This window comes from Zonotrichia leucophrys, chromosome 12 (assembly GCF_028769735.1).
Source record: "Zonotrichia leucophrys gambelii isolate GWCS_2022_RI chromosome 12, RI_Zleu_2.0, whole genome shotgun sequence".
NCBI lineage: Eukaryota > Metazoa > Chordata > Aves > Passeriformes > Passerellidae > Zonotrichia > Zonotrichia leucophrys.
Genome location: NC_088182.1, coordinates 11,244,708 through 11,258,477, shown reverse-complemented (window position 1 = coordinate 11,258,477; position 13,770 = coordinate 11,244,708). Strand labels below are relative to the sequence as shown.

Genomic DNA, 13,770 nt, shown 5'->3' with positions numbered 1-13,770 from the left:
AGACGAGGTTACAGCATGGTCAGGAAAGCTCCCTGGGGATGTCAAGAAGGCTAAGCTAACCTTCTGAGATCCGTATAAACAAACAACTGAACATGGAGAGCCTTGAACCCAGGGACTGCTGTTTATCTAACCCCTGAACTGCAAAAGACATCAATCCCTGCCTTATTAAAGAAATGCATACGCTAGCCAGACATGCCTGCTTGATCAGCTCTCTCCCATTCACAGCTTCTCCAGGGTCGGAGGAAGTTTCAACAGGCCCTGTTCCATAAATAAAATCCTTCTGGCTGGCAAGAGCTAAATTGTATCAAGACTGGCTCAGACAGCTTCGATGAGAAATAATTGGCAGGGGTGGGCTGAAATACCCTCCATCAATTTGCTTACAGATGGTCTCTTCCTCCTCAAGCCAATTCTACCTGGTTCAGTGAAATAAGCAGGGAATCCATAACGTGCTTCCACTTATTCTGTGTGTAATCCATGTATGTGTGTCCTGAAATCAAAACCTAGTATCTAATATAAGAGTAAAAGTTTTAAATACAGAGGCAATCAACAGGTCTATAATGGAAGATTCCCAACCATCAGCAAGCAAACCCAGGAAACTTCAGTGTGAATAACACTGACCTTTCTCCATCTTTACAAGATTTCCCTCATTTCTTAGCTACCCAAAAAGCAATCATTTGTGTACACTACAAATCCATCCTTTCTTTATAATGATTAGAGAAAATTAAGCTATTCAACCAAACTCATTTGCAAAACTCTACAGTATAGTCTTCTTACAAGAACCAGTATTTATTAAAGCTCAAAATCTTACAGAGAAACAACATTTAAAATCTGTTGTTAATCTACCTATAATGTTTTCCAAATGCCAAATAAAACTTTTTTCCTGTGCTTATAAGAAATAAGTTCTAAAAGAGACTCACTCCTGCTTTTGCTCCGGCATACATTAACTCTGAAATCTAATCACATATTTAAGACTTAACACTAGAGAATTGCACAATGATCAACTGAACAGAAATAGTCAAATTGTAGTATTTTCACAGATGTGAGACATTAATTTGATTTTTCACAGGAATAAAACATCAAATATTAAATTATATACGTATTTTAGTATTTTCCCAAAAACCCTATTTGGCCTTGGTCAATAGAAAAATATTCTTAAAAATATTCAGCTTCTCTTAAAAGGAAGAGTAGCTCAACAGAGAGCCTGGGTCAATAAACCCAAGCTTAAATTTCAATTCAAGTGAAAAATAAAAACACTGATAATTCACTGAATAAGTCAATCTTTCTCTGAACGTGCACAATTTCAAGACAGAAAAATAAAACCCACAACTAAATCCAATTACATTATGTCCTCAAATTACTCACTTCAGAGCGTAACAAGGAAAATATGAAGAAAAACTAGGGGAAAAAAGTCTGGGATTGGGGAAGCAGGCATCAATTTCCCACATGAACTCCAAAGGGACTATAATCTTTGAACATCTTCTGAGGAGGTACTTGTGAGAACAATCCATTGTAATGAGCCATGAAAAGAAAATCCCCAGTCCATGATATACAGCCTGCTCTCCTGTCAGCAGGAACTTGCATTCTTTAGCACATTTTCAGTCCTCAATAAACATCTTCTTTCTCTTATGCTGCTTGGCACAGCCCATGTTACCATTGTGGGAGCTTGAGAAGATAATTCATTGCAATCATAAGGAAAACAAATGCATATTCTACAGGCTGCATTCATGTTGTAATACCAATCCTGATGAGCTGATACTTCAGTCCCTTGCCTAGCACATCCATACATCAACTGGCTATGTTAGGGAGAGAGAACTGTTCTTTCACAGACAGAAAGCTAAGGCAAACAAGTGCACTGAGGAGTAAATACATACCTGGCAGCAAACTTGTACTGAATAAAAAATCCTCAGGTGCACAGCAAAAATCCTGCACCACAGAAACAATGTTCTTCATTTACATACAATGACACAGTTTAGCATGGAACAACAAAGTAATCAAAGGGATGGCACAGGTCCATCTTCTTGGTTCAGGGTTCTGCATATATATATATACACACACACAACATACATACATACATATATATATATATATATATATATATACACACACTATATACACTATATATATATATATACACACATATACACATCTTATTAAAAATATCCTAAAAAGCAGCACAGGCTGCTCTGGGTTGTGTAGGAAAGATCAGGGGAAGGGGCTGCAGAAGTGAAAAAAGGCAAATGGTCAAACAGAGAGGGAATTGAGTGGGGAGGGGAGAGTAGAAATGGATTAGGGTAAAATATCAACCTGGGTAACTCATCAATTATAACAGGAAAGAAGAGGTTCTCTGAATCACCTAATTGTCTTGATATGCTAATCTGGAGTAGGTGAGGGGGATGAGGGGAAAGTGGTGAGGGGAATTGAGGGCTCAGAGGTTTAAAAAAATGTTGTCAATAAACCCCACAGTACAAAAGCATGCGATATGGAGTTCCTGGGATTGAAGTTACAACTTCAGATATTACAAGGAAGACTTTTCTGAGCAGGATGATGGTCTTCTCTACTTTTCCTGTAAATTTTATTCCATGTATTAAGTACTTTGTAAGGTATTTTTTGCAATTTTCTTTCAAATGCAGTAATACTGTAGCTACAGGCAGGAAATGCTTTTGTTGCTTATGTATAACATTATACAAAATCATGTTACAGCAGAGCCCCCCCTATGAAAACAGGTCTATTGAAGCTCCAGTTATTTCCTATTCTTTATTAAACACTCAAATTCCTTTGTGAAAACACAAACCAAAGACTCCTTTACACAGACTTCCTTGAAATCAATGCACACTATTAAGAACAACTATTTTTTTTTGTCCCTAAACTCAAAACATGGATCAGGCTCTCAAGGTTAACGTCCTTGTCACACAACAGTTCTCATACCCTGTGCACTGGCCACTGTTGTGAGTCAATACTTCAAATACTCTACAATTTGCAAACCACAAAGCTCTATGCCTCCAGGAAGCCCCCGTGGTGTATGTTTTTACTCAGACTTCAAAAAGCTATCAGAACAAACACTGGTGGAAAGGGAAGGTGAAAGGCCCAGGGGATGAACGATCAAAATCGAGTAAACGAGCACAAACAGTTTACAGAAAGGGAGAGAAATTTCATGGCAAGGGAGCAACCTGAATGCACGAGTGACCCTTGTGGAGACTTAAGAAGATCAAAGTTATGTAAAGGCTTGTAACCTAAGTATTTTCCACCCAAATACTGCAAAGCCATGAGTGAGAACTGTAACATCCAAAAACTAGCATCCCGTTTTGCACACAAGAAAGCAGAAATAAAGATGAAGGAAATAATTCCTTCTTTGGTATTGCATAAATAAACTACAGACCTGGGAACACAAAATTTGGATTCATGGCTTCCACTTACTTTCTCTACATAAACAAGTGGGCTCTTGGAGAAAGCTGCCCACTACAAATAGGACAGAGCAAGTTCCTCCTGACCAGCTCATCCTGAAACCCTTGGTCCACCTGTCCAGAGAGTATTTCTGTCATCTCTCACCAAAAACCATAACCCTTCAAAGTAAAACTTTCCCTAAAACATCAAAAGAAGCAACTATAAGTTGTGTATATCCCTTGCATATTTTTTTGAGAATTAAAGGATCACTTAAAAAGTACCACATTTGGCCAGTTTGGTCATGTACCTGAATTCCACATATTTAGCTGCAGTGATATCAGCTGAGCCCTCAACAAGAAAAAGGGTCCTTCCTTCCCAAAAGGAAAATGCTTAACTGAGCAGCAGTAAACCAACAGACATTTTTATGGCATTTTGTAACTCTTCAGAAGAAACTGTATTTTGTTCCTTCTGTACATTTTTCCAAGGCACTCACTGAAGCATCCCAAACTTGCAAAGCACAAGTATATGAGAACTAAGTATGTAAAAAAAAAAATAAAATATATATCCCTATTTGTTCTAGGAGATACCAGATATTACCAAATTATTATTTTTTGATGCTGTAAGGTTGCTCAGCTAAACTGTATAAACACATAATAAAACTCACTGTTAGTTATATTCTTTTTCAAGAAAAAAAAGTTTTCACATTTGAAATTACTGAATTTGCAAAATGAAACACCTAAAAAGGACAACAACAAAAAACAGAAAGTAGCACAAGCATCCTGCTCTTGTTTGCAGGATGTGTGGTACATTAAACTTCTGTACCATTTCATGAAAGTAAGAGCAATCATGTTGTTCCATGCCATGTTCTAATCCAAACTGTTTGCAACTTCAGCAGCATAAACCCAGTGAAGTCAAAATTACATGAAGAATTTGGTCTGTAAGAAACAGGACAAATGGATTGTAGTGACTGTGCAAGGCATCTCAACTTTAAAATTAAAAATATCCAAAATAAAAATGCAGCAGAAATTTTAAAACGTAAATATGGTGCTATTCTGAAATTGTGTGTTTATGGAACCATCACATATGCAAACAGGGTAGGATTGCTTTTATAAGGGAAATAAACTTGCTCAGTTTCTAATTTTGAATATTTAATTTTGCCTCCCACCCACATGTTGGATTTCTTCCTCCTTTTTTCTTCAAAAAGGTAACCTCCAGTAAAGGACCTCATTGAACAAAGGATTTCTAAGCAGGTGAAGCAAGACTCACCACAGCCCAACAGGCAGTTCCCATAACAGCAGCAAGGAGCCAAGAGGTGTTAGATAATTTGGAAATGGTGCCCAAGGAAGCTAAGAGTGATGTGGTGGCAAATACAACCCAGAACAAATCCAGGCAGATGGAGCAATAAATTGACAATTTATTCCTGTTTGGCCACATCCCCTGCAGACGTGCCCAGCCAGGGAGCTGCACTGGGCAATGGGCTCCAAGAGCTTACAGTTGCTGTTATAATTATTCAAAATTCAGCAACGTAACAGCCCTAAATGTGCAAGATGCTTATTTTCTCCCAGGGAATGCAACTTTCCACAATAACTACATTCCCCCAAAATAACAAAGCCTGGATTAACTGGAAAGACTTACGACCACAAGAGACTCTACACAGAAGTAAGGTTATTATACAGAGCAGCATTTCCAGCTCTCAGTTTTACCACAAATCTCAAGATAAGTGCACCTCTTTTGAAATCCCAGATCCTAAAAACATGCAACTGAGTGCAAATCTCAGTTTGTTTAATTTATGTATCTAGCTCTTGTGGCTTAGGAGAATCTCATATATGACCTGAGTTTATCTAAGAAAAGAAACAATCTTTACAGATTTTTTTTTCTTTTAATAAAAGGAAAATCATTCTTTGGGGGCTTACTTTCATGAGTACTTTGGACAGCCAGCTGACTACCAATGCCACTGCCAATTGAAACAACAACTGCTCAGTTTCAAAAATACTTGTAAAAACCCACAGTCGTCTCCCAAGCTCTTCCCACACTATCAGATCCTGATTTTATCCTCAAATTAAGATAAATAAATTCTATTACAGCATCTTTCTATTTTGCAACAGGGATTTGAAACTTAACTTCAGAATAACCAGTGGAGCAGTTGCTGTTCTTGGAGGCAAAAAAGGAAACTTAATTAGAAAGCACTTGGAGCAGACTATTTTGGCAGCTCAATTCCCAGTGGCCTCCATCTGCAGAGGGCAATCTCAGGCACAGAGCTAGACTGGATTTTCCCTTCAGCTCTTCTTTCAAGAGCTCACAATATTGCAGTACTAGAACATCCATAGGTCAGAAAAAATCACCTCTACCTTGCACATCCCTACAGAAGCCTGAAAATGCTGGTAGAAATATTTGAGCTGTCACTGGCATGCGACTTCAGGGACCAAGAAAGATGGTCAGGGGATGCAGAAGCAGATGAATAAAGAACAGAAGCAAACAGGAGAGAGGTGAGAGCATTAGCAAAAACTTAGTCAAAGTGAAGGGAGGCTCAATGGAGACTGGAAGCAAGCATTAAGAAAAGAAAATGTATGCAAGTGATTACTAAGTGGGGTTTCTTTTGGTCGTGGGTTGTGTATTTTTTTTCTTCCCCAAGTGGTAGAATCTGTAGAAGCTGTTACCCTATGGTCAAACAAATTCTATCTGTTGGAATTCTTTTTTATTTTCTTAATAGGATTTTTTCCCATAAATAGCACAAATAATTGATTTCATATTTACAGCAGGACTCCAGTAAAATGCAATAAATAAAGGAGTTGATTACTCACTGTGGAGAAAAAAAAAATCCCTCAGTACAGGACAACAGGTGAGTTACAAAGCATCACCAAAACCAGCAAAGTTCCTTGTTGTGTCAGTGTGGGGAATGCAATCACCTAATTATATCTGCTATCATAATGTATCTCACAATGCAGAGATAATTAAATTTTTTTTTTTTAATATCTGAAATTCTAAATGCTTAACTTCACTACCTTGTCTTTTCAAGGTAATTGTCTCTATAGATTGAGGTAGCACCTACATCCTTACTGCTTTCCACATACAAACAGCTCAGAAAAACAGAACACAGAATAATAACAGGAACAAACTGAATATGAACCCAGGAGGCAGCAAAGCCCAGAGTGGAAGCTCAGTTTGCTTTGGGGCTGAGCTCACACTTGTGCAAGTGTGAGGTGCTTTGCTACTCAGGGAAGCAGAAAGGGCTCAGAACATACTGCTCTTTAGTGCCACAGGAGGTTGGTCAGAGAGCAAGAGAATGCTTCCTGAAGGCCACCAACAGCCCTGCCCTCGAGGGGAGTGTGGTGGGCACTGGTGTGATGTGGGCTGCAGGAAATAAACACTGCAGTCACATCACGTGGTGCAGAAGCACCAATGTTCCTTCTGTGGCACTAATGGCACTTCCATTGAGCTCCTCTTGCACAAGAACAGAAAGGGTGGGTGGCAGTGAAGTAAAAGGCTCCCTCTCACTCTTTTCAATGATCCAGAGGCTCACTGTGTAGCCCATACTGTACCCAACACAAGGGATTACACAAGAGCTGGACCTTTTCTTGCAGATGCATTCAAATGCTGCTATATCACCTGATGTCTGATAATTCCATAGGCCATGTCTGCTTGATGCCAGAAATTGAACCTGCTGGACAGATACTCCAATGGAAACCTCAAATCCAAAGAGTCACAACCTCCCCTGGGAGCAGCATCTGCTCCAGTGTGCAATGACCTGCTGCCTGTGAAACCAACCTCACTATCAGCACATTCCCCCTCCAGAGCTCTCAGTGCAGAGATTCCATCCTGCAGCTCTGCCATTGCAGACAAGACCAGGATCTCCCAATCCTATCATGAATGAGGCAGACTGGCAGTTAGGAAGTTATTTCCTTGACTTCTGTTTTCATTCAGAAGGAATTTTGACTTTGATTCTACAAGAACTCTCTAAGGTCGATAAATCTGGTTATTCAGCTTCAAAGGTCATTACGAGCTCACATGATGTCACCACTCAAAAGTAGGCTTGATTCCTTCAGGCCAACCTTTTTGTGCAAGTGCAGTACAAATTCCCTGTTCCTATGTGGTCACCATGCCTTGCACATCACTACAGTTTAATCTGCTCAAGAGGGGATCATACAGGGAGTGATGCCTCTCTGGCAACAATCCTCTCCCAGCCTCTGTCCATGCTACACCAGCCAACTCTCACAAAAAGGAGAGAAGGAGATTTATGCCTGAAGTACCCCTTAAGGATTTTAGGTTTTGTTTGGTTTAGAGGGTAGGGGTAAAGAGACTGTGAAAGAACAAGCAGAGCTAATCTCCAGCTTTTAAATAAAACACAGCTACACAGATTTCTTTGCCCTTGGGCTTTTGTTTTTCCTCTTGACTGAAATCCTGCTCAGCCTCACCTGATACTGAAAGGGATGGCAACCCACCAGACCCTTGCAGCCAACAATTTTTTATTTTCCTTTATTAAAACAGAAGCCAGGCTGGGAAAACAAGGACATTAAATGTGCCTAAATTCCATTTGGCCTAAGAGAAGATTATCCTATTCTAATGCAACACAAGCAAAGAATTCCAAATGTCGAGATCTCCCACAAAAAAGGTATGCTGCTCAGTGACAGGATGTTTAATTATTCTCAGTGCAATGAAAAGGTTTAGGCTGCCCCATTCCTACTGATGTCAGTAAGGAGAGTCCTCCAAATCACAGAGCTGGGAATATGACATTAACTACAGTCAACCATTTAAAGCTTGTCTCCTACAATTGTTAAGAAAAACCCAAACCCCTGAAAGTAATATTCCACAAATGCCAGCCACTTTGGAGTGTTGAGATCTACCTCAACAAAGTGGCATGTGCCTTGAATAGTAATGAAAAAAACCAAATATCAAAAAAGAATACAATTAAGATAGCTCTTAAGGAGGAGGTTACAGAAGACAATGTGATACACAAATTATTTTGCTGTTGTATTTTTCAATCTTCACATAACTTTAACTTCCCTCATGCTATTTAACCTCCAGTCAACTTCCTCGTTTAAGTGGAATCCTTAAAAATACAGAAAAGAAATTGAATTGCACTTTTAAACCCTCAGTTTTTAACCGGAATTGAAATCATGCAGAGTGGTGCTGTTCATATACAGCTCTTAAAGTTATAGTCTCCCTCTATGTCATTAAGTACTTTGCAAACCAGTGGGGAATCTCATCCAATGAAAAAAGCAGCAAAATATAAAAACACCAAAGATGCACCAAATCCACAATATGCTAAGGGGGAAACATATTCTGTATTTCTACCCTTAATTTCACATGTAAGAATACAAGAAATTCTCAAGAATAAGGCACTTTGCTGAATTCTGACCACTGTATGTCATGTTATGGACACTGGAGGATCCCAGAGGGGAGGGAGAAGATCTGTGTTGTCACTTCAGAACAGACTTTTATGGCACATTCAACCCCTCTTACCCTGACAAGCAGTGAAAACTGTGAAATGGACTTGTTCTCTCAACTGCAAGGCAAAAAGTTACTGGCAACAAAAGGCAAAGTCATAAACCAGTTTGTTTTCAACTGTTTTAAGAAACCTAAAACTCCTGTTATCCTGTATGGTTAAAAAGAACAGAGAAGCCACAAAGCTTGTACTCCAATATTCTCATTTTTATCTCTTATGAAAAGTGTCTTTTATTACTTTTAAATTTGCTCAATTCAGAAATGTGTTCAGCTCTTAGGAGTGTTAGATATGCACTGCTTCTTTCACATTAAGAAATAAGGTAACTCTTTAAGTCACACACAGCAATTTTTAGTCAAAAAGAGGAGAATGGCAGTTAGACACCTTGCAGTGCCTCAGAAAGGATGAACACTTCACTAGAAATTAGACAGAAAGACAGAAAGGAAAGTGAACCATGCCTGAGATATCACACGTGCTCCAATTAGATTTTAAAAGTTGCTATGTTTTACAATAATCAAGCACATGACAAATGCAATGAGCCAAAACCAAATAAATGGGCATGTCTGAAGTCAATCTTTTAGAAGATGTCAAGACACACAGCAACAGATCATGATTTTGCAAACCAAGCACAGTTTTAAAGGGTCAGCTCTTGGGTGAGAGACAGTTAAATAAAATCCACAATTAGCACTAGGTTATTCAAATGATTTGCTGAACTTTCCTCTCAATGTCTTATCAACCGGCACAACATTCCTTGGTGCAAGGTATGTTGAAATAAGCATTTTCCAAAGACTGTCATTGTTAGCTTTTATCTTCTTTAGAACAAGACACTCAAGCATACAGTCCTTGCCTCCCCAAACTTGTTCTTGAACAATACTTCTCACTCATTTGCCCTGTACAGTGTTCCATTTACAACTAAAACAGCTGCCACACATCACCCACCTCAGCAAGCAGTGCCCCATCAGTAGCTCGCTCCCTCATCCACATAAAGCATATCTTTAAAAGCAGTGTAGTTTAAATTGCCTTTCAAACCCCGTTTGCTTTTTAAGCAGCTTGTTAAACTACACAAAACTCTCTTGTGAGTTTAGAGATTATGTTTCCCTTTTTATGCATTTGATCATGCAACCAGTCTGGAAAGGAAGCATCATCCTGTCAATTAACAGGCCTTGAAACTTTGCCTTCAGTTAAAGCACAAACAGCTCCACAACTGAGCCCTACAGAACAGCAGATCTGCCAGCAAATATTTTTTTTTTCCTTTTAGATGCTGTTGCAAACATTCTAGAAAGGTTATACCTTGTCATTCAAGCAATAAAAGCATACCTGGACACAAAAAAAAAAAGAAGTGAGCTGAAAAATAAATTTTACTTCCAGCCACCACCCTACGGCCTGCCTGTTTTACCCTGCACTAGCAAACATCCAGGCAAACTACACAAAAATATTGTCAAACTGGAATACATCTTCATCTGCAGAGATGATCTGGCAGTGCAAGACATCTGCTAAATAACATCTCTCTATTCAAGTTACACTTTGCTTTACTTCATGTTATTAAGCTTTGCTTCCACCTCCTTGGACCACCCTAAGGGATTTTTCTCCATTATGTTCTTCAAATACTTGTGGATAATAGTATCTCCCACTTAGACATCGTTTAGCCAAGTTTCATGCATTTCTTTTCATCTTCTTTCCCTCATAAATCAATCCCTTCAGCCTCTCCAGCATTCTTGCTGCTCTTCCCTGAACTTTTTCCAAAGTACTGACATCTTTCAGCAACTGAGGAACTTCCAATTGCATGCTGTACTCTAGATGTGCTTTTTGTACTCTAAAGAGAGATAATTATGTCTTTTCAAGAACTATTAATGCTCTAAGGCTGGAATAAATCTAAATCAGGAATTTCATTACTTTGGGTTTTGTTTTTTTTTTTTTTTTCCCAGAATGGACAATAGTTATCCCTGTTTCACAAAGCAGAAGAGCAGAGAGAAGTATCTGACTTATTGCTGCACACAAGCAGTGCCAGAGCAAGAAACAGATCCATGTTCTGCCATTTCCAGCTGAGGTCTGCCAAGTTTCAGCCCACAGATGACACAAGACAAAGTTCCCAGGATGATCCATAGCAAACACAAGCCATTTCCCAAGAGAGTATGGAAGAACATTTGGGGAGCCCAATATTTGCTCATGTGAGAGGTGCTGTTGGCACCAGTGGGACCATGCAGCACCCTAAGATGTGCCATGGTCTATTATCAGTTTTAGTAGTCAGGACACAAATCTCTGACACATCTCCCTGAATTTTACTGCCATGGAGAGGTTTGTTTCTAGAACCAGCTATCATCAGGTCAACTAGCTGAACAAGCTAACTCAATTCTAGGGGTTGACTGGTTTTAAATATGAGAGGACTGATGAATGCCAGGCTGAGGCAGTACAAGGCAGTTTTCAACCTGGACATTTCCTTTCCTTCCCTCCCACTCCCTGATACATTTCTGAAGGAATCACAGAAAAATAACTTGAGAAAAATTTAAGAAAAGGTCTACCCAAAAAAAAATATGAAAGAGACTGTATAAGGGGAGACAAGGATAAAAGATGAGGTGGGGGTGAGGGAGAGAGAAGTCTGACCAGTTAAATTAAAAAAAAAAACCAACCAACTCGCAAACAGGGTGCAGACACATTAAAAAAGCAACACTGATCTAACAAAGGAATGTGAACTGCAGTTGACTCAAGCAGTATCACAGCAATGGCCCTCCCCCTACACACACATCTCTGGAACTCTTAAAGAGACAAGTTTTTAGGCTCTTTCAAATTCTGTGCTTCTTTTCCATTCCTTGATACCCTCAACCTGACTTAACTTACTGCCTTTTCTTTGCAGACAACAAGAGCACCCAAGTTTGACCCAGACTAAAGCAAAGCAAACTACATTGTATTATTCTGCCTACTTTAGAGAGGTATTAAATTCTAGCATTCTGCCACATATTCTTCTCATTGAAAGAATAAACCATAAAGGGTCCTCTGTTTATAGGTCTGCTGTTGAACATCTGATGAGTGTAACCAAGATTAGATAATGAACACCTTGGTGAAAGGTATCATTTCTTCCCACTAGCTTAATGGACAGAGCAAAATGCCATTATCTAAATCTATATACAATTTTCTTAATGTAACTGCTGGTTCACAATTACAGTTCCTGCTTAAATCCACAAGGGTGCCAGAGACTCCTTATAAGGCTTCTCTCTGTCCCAGGAAGAACCATTTCCTCCATACAAATAAGTAGAAATGGCAATGTAAATGCCCTCCTCCTGTTCCTTTTGTTCATCAGATCTTTGCCTCTGGGAGAGAAAAGTTACTAGGAACATTACACAATTGCATTTTTAAGCACGATACCATCTTGATTTTCAGCTTTTTAGCTCTAAGGTCATCTATGCATCATTTCATCACCTACCTAAAGGTACCTCAGTGAATCCCTACAATCTTTTCTATACCAGAAAACTGAAAGTAAACACAAATCTGCTGCAACCTTTTTCTTTAAATGTGAAGCGTGCTTGCTAATTAGCCTCTCAGACCTATTTGCAAAATCTAGCATTTGATTATAAAACTAGAAGTACAGCTAGGATAGAACACATGAGATATTTTATATAGTCACAAATTCTTATTCTGTGATAGGAAGAAGAAAGGAAACTTGCAGAGGGTCAAAATTAGAGCAGTTGCATCCCACTCTAGAATTAAAATGAAAGACAGTCCATCTTCTGCAAGGAATCAGGAAACTTCACCTTTCTCTGAAGATCAATGGCTATGTTGAGTGTTTGCTGCCATAGAATACTGTAATTTCTTTTCTCCACTTGTTTAACAGAAGCAATCTTGCTCATCTCCCTAAGAGGGTGGGGGATTAACTAGTGACAAATGGGCTGAAGACAAAACAGAAACACAAAAGTACTGCCTGGTATCCTTACAAATCTTATCCTGCAATCTGAGTTAAATGCAACACCTATTACTGCCTTTTGAAAAGGCTCAGAACTACTCTCCTGCCTTAAAAGAAGGAGGAAAAAAAAACCCAATAAATGACACTTATAAACTCTAGCACCCATAATTTCCTATGCTCTAACCTAAGGAGGCATAAATCCTTCCTGTAATTCACCAGGGATGAAAAATACAGTCACATATAATATTATAAAACTAGGAGACACAAGCAATAAAAAAACTCTCAAGATGTCCAAAACCCTATTTATTAAGCAGTTTTTGCTTGAAGGCAAGTTAGGTAATAACATGCAGAACAGAGCCAATTTAAGGAACTTGCATCCAATATACTATATTTAATAAGCAGCCACAGGTAAAAGTGATTGCAGGTTTGCTTTCTTTTATTTGTTCAGAAGGGCTCTGGTGCAAATCATACATACATTAAGAGAGGAGAGATTACCACAAACCTCTCTGGGCACAGCATGATTTCTGTGTTAGTGCCACTTGGCAAGAAGGCATTTTGAGACCTGAGTTTGTTGACACAGGCTTCAGGCCATTCAGTCTCACACTGTAAGTCACAGCCACCACCATGTAATTAGAAGAGGTACAGGCCCCACCAGATCACTGCTCCAACTGGGTGTGAGCTCATTCAAAACCTCAGGAGATCACTGGTAGCAGTTCACCTGGCAATATGGAAAGTTTCTCTACACTGGACATAGATTGTTATTAGTTAACTGCTAACACCTACCTGGAATTCGGATTTTGAATTTACCACTTTGTCCAAAACCACCATCTATTATTCCATCTTCTCCTGTAGACAGTTTCACTTTCAGACCCACAAAAATCTGGATGTTTGTTTCCTTTTTAAACAATGAACGACCAATCACACTGTAATCGTCCATCACCTGCAAACAAAAATAAGGATTCATAAATCCACAAGCTAAAGTGACAAGAAATTGTCCATGTTATGTGCCAAGTTTGGCAACTTCTACCACTCCACCTTTCACAAACCATTTCCC

The 13,770-nt window shown here is 39.1% G+C and overlaps 1 protein-coding gene across 2 annotated transcripts in view; it reads right to left on the bottom strand.

Moving 5' to 3' along the window:
- Positions 1-13,770, bottom strand: part of EEFSEC (eukaryotic elongation factor, selenocysteine-tRNA specific) — a 120,833-nt gene that overhangs the window by 27,032 nt on the left and 80,031 nt on the right. For both annotated transcript variants that reach the window (XM_064723937.1, XM_064723936.1), the window contains exon 6: positions 13,500-13,656. In XM_064723937.1, the coding sequence (XP_064580007.1) occupies positions 13,500-13,656 (157 nt within the window). The remainder of the gene's footprint in view (positions 1-13,499; positions 13,657-13,770) is intronic.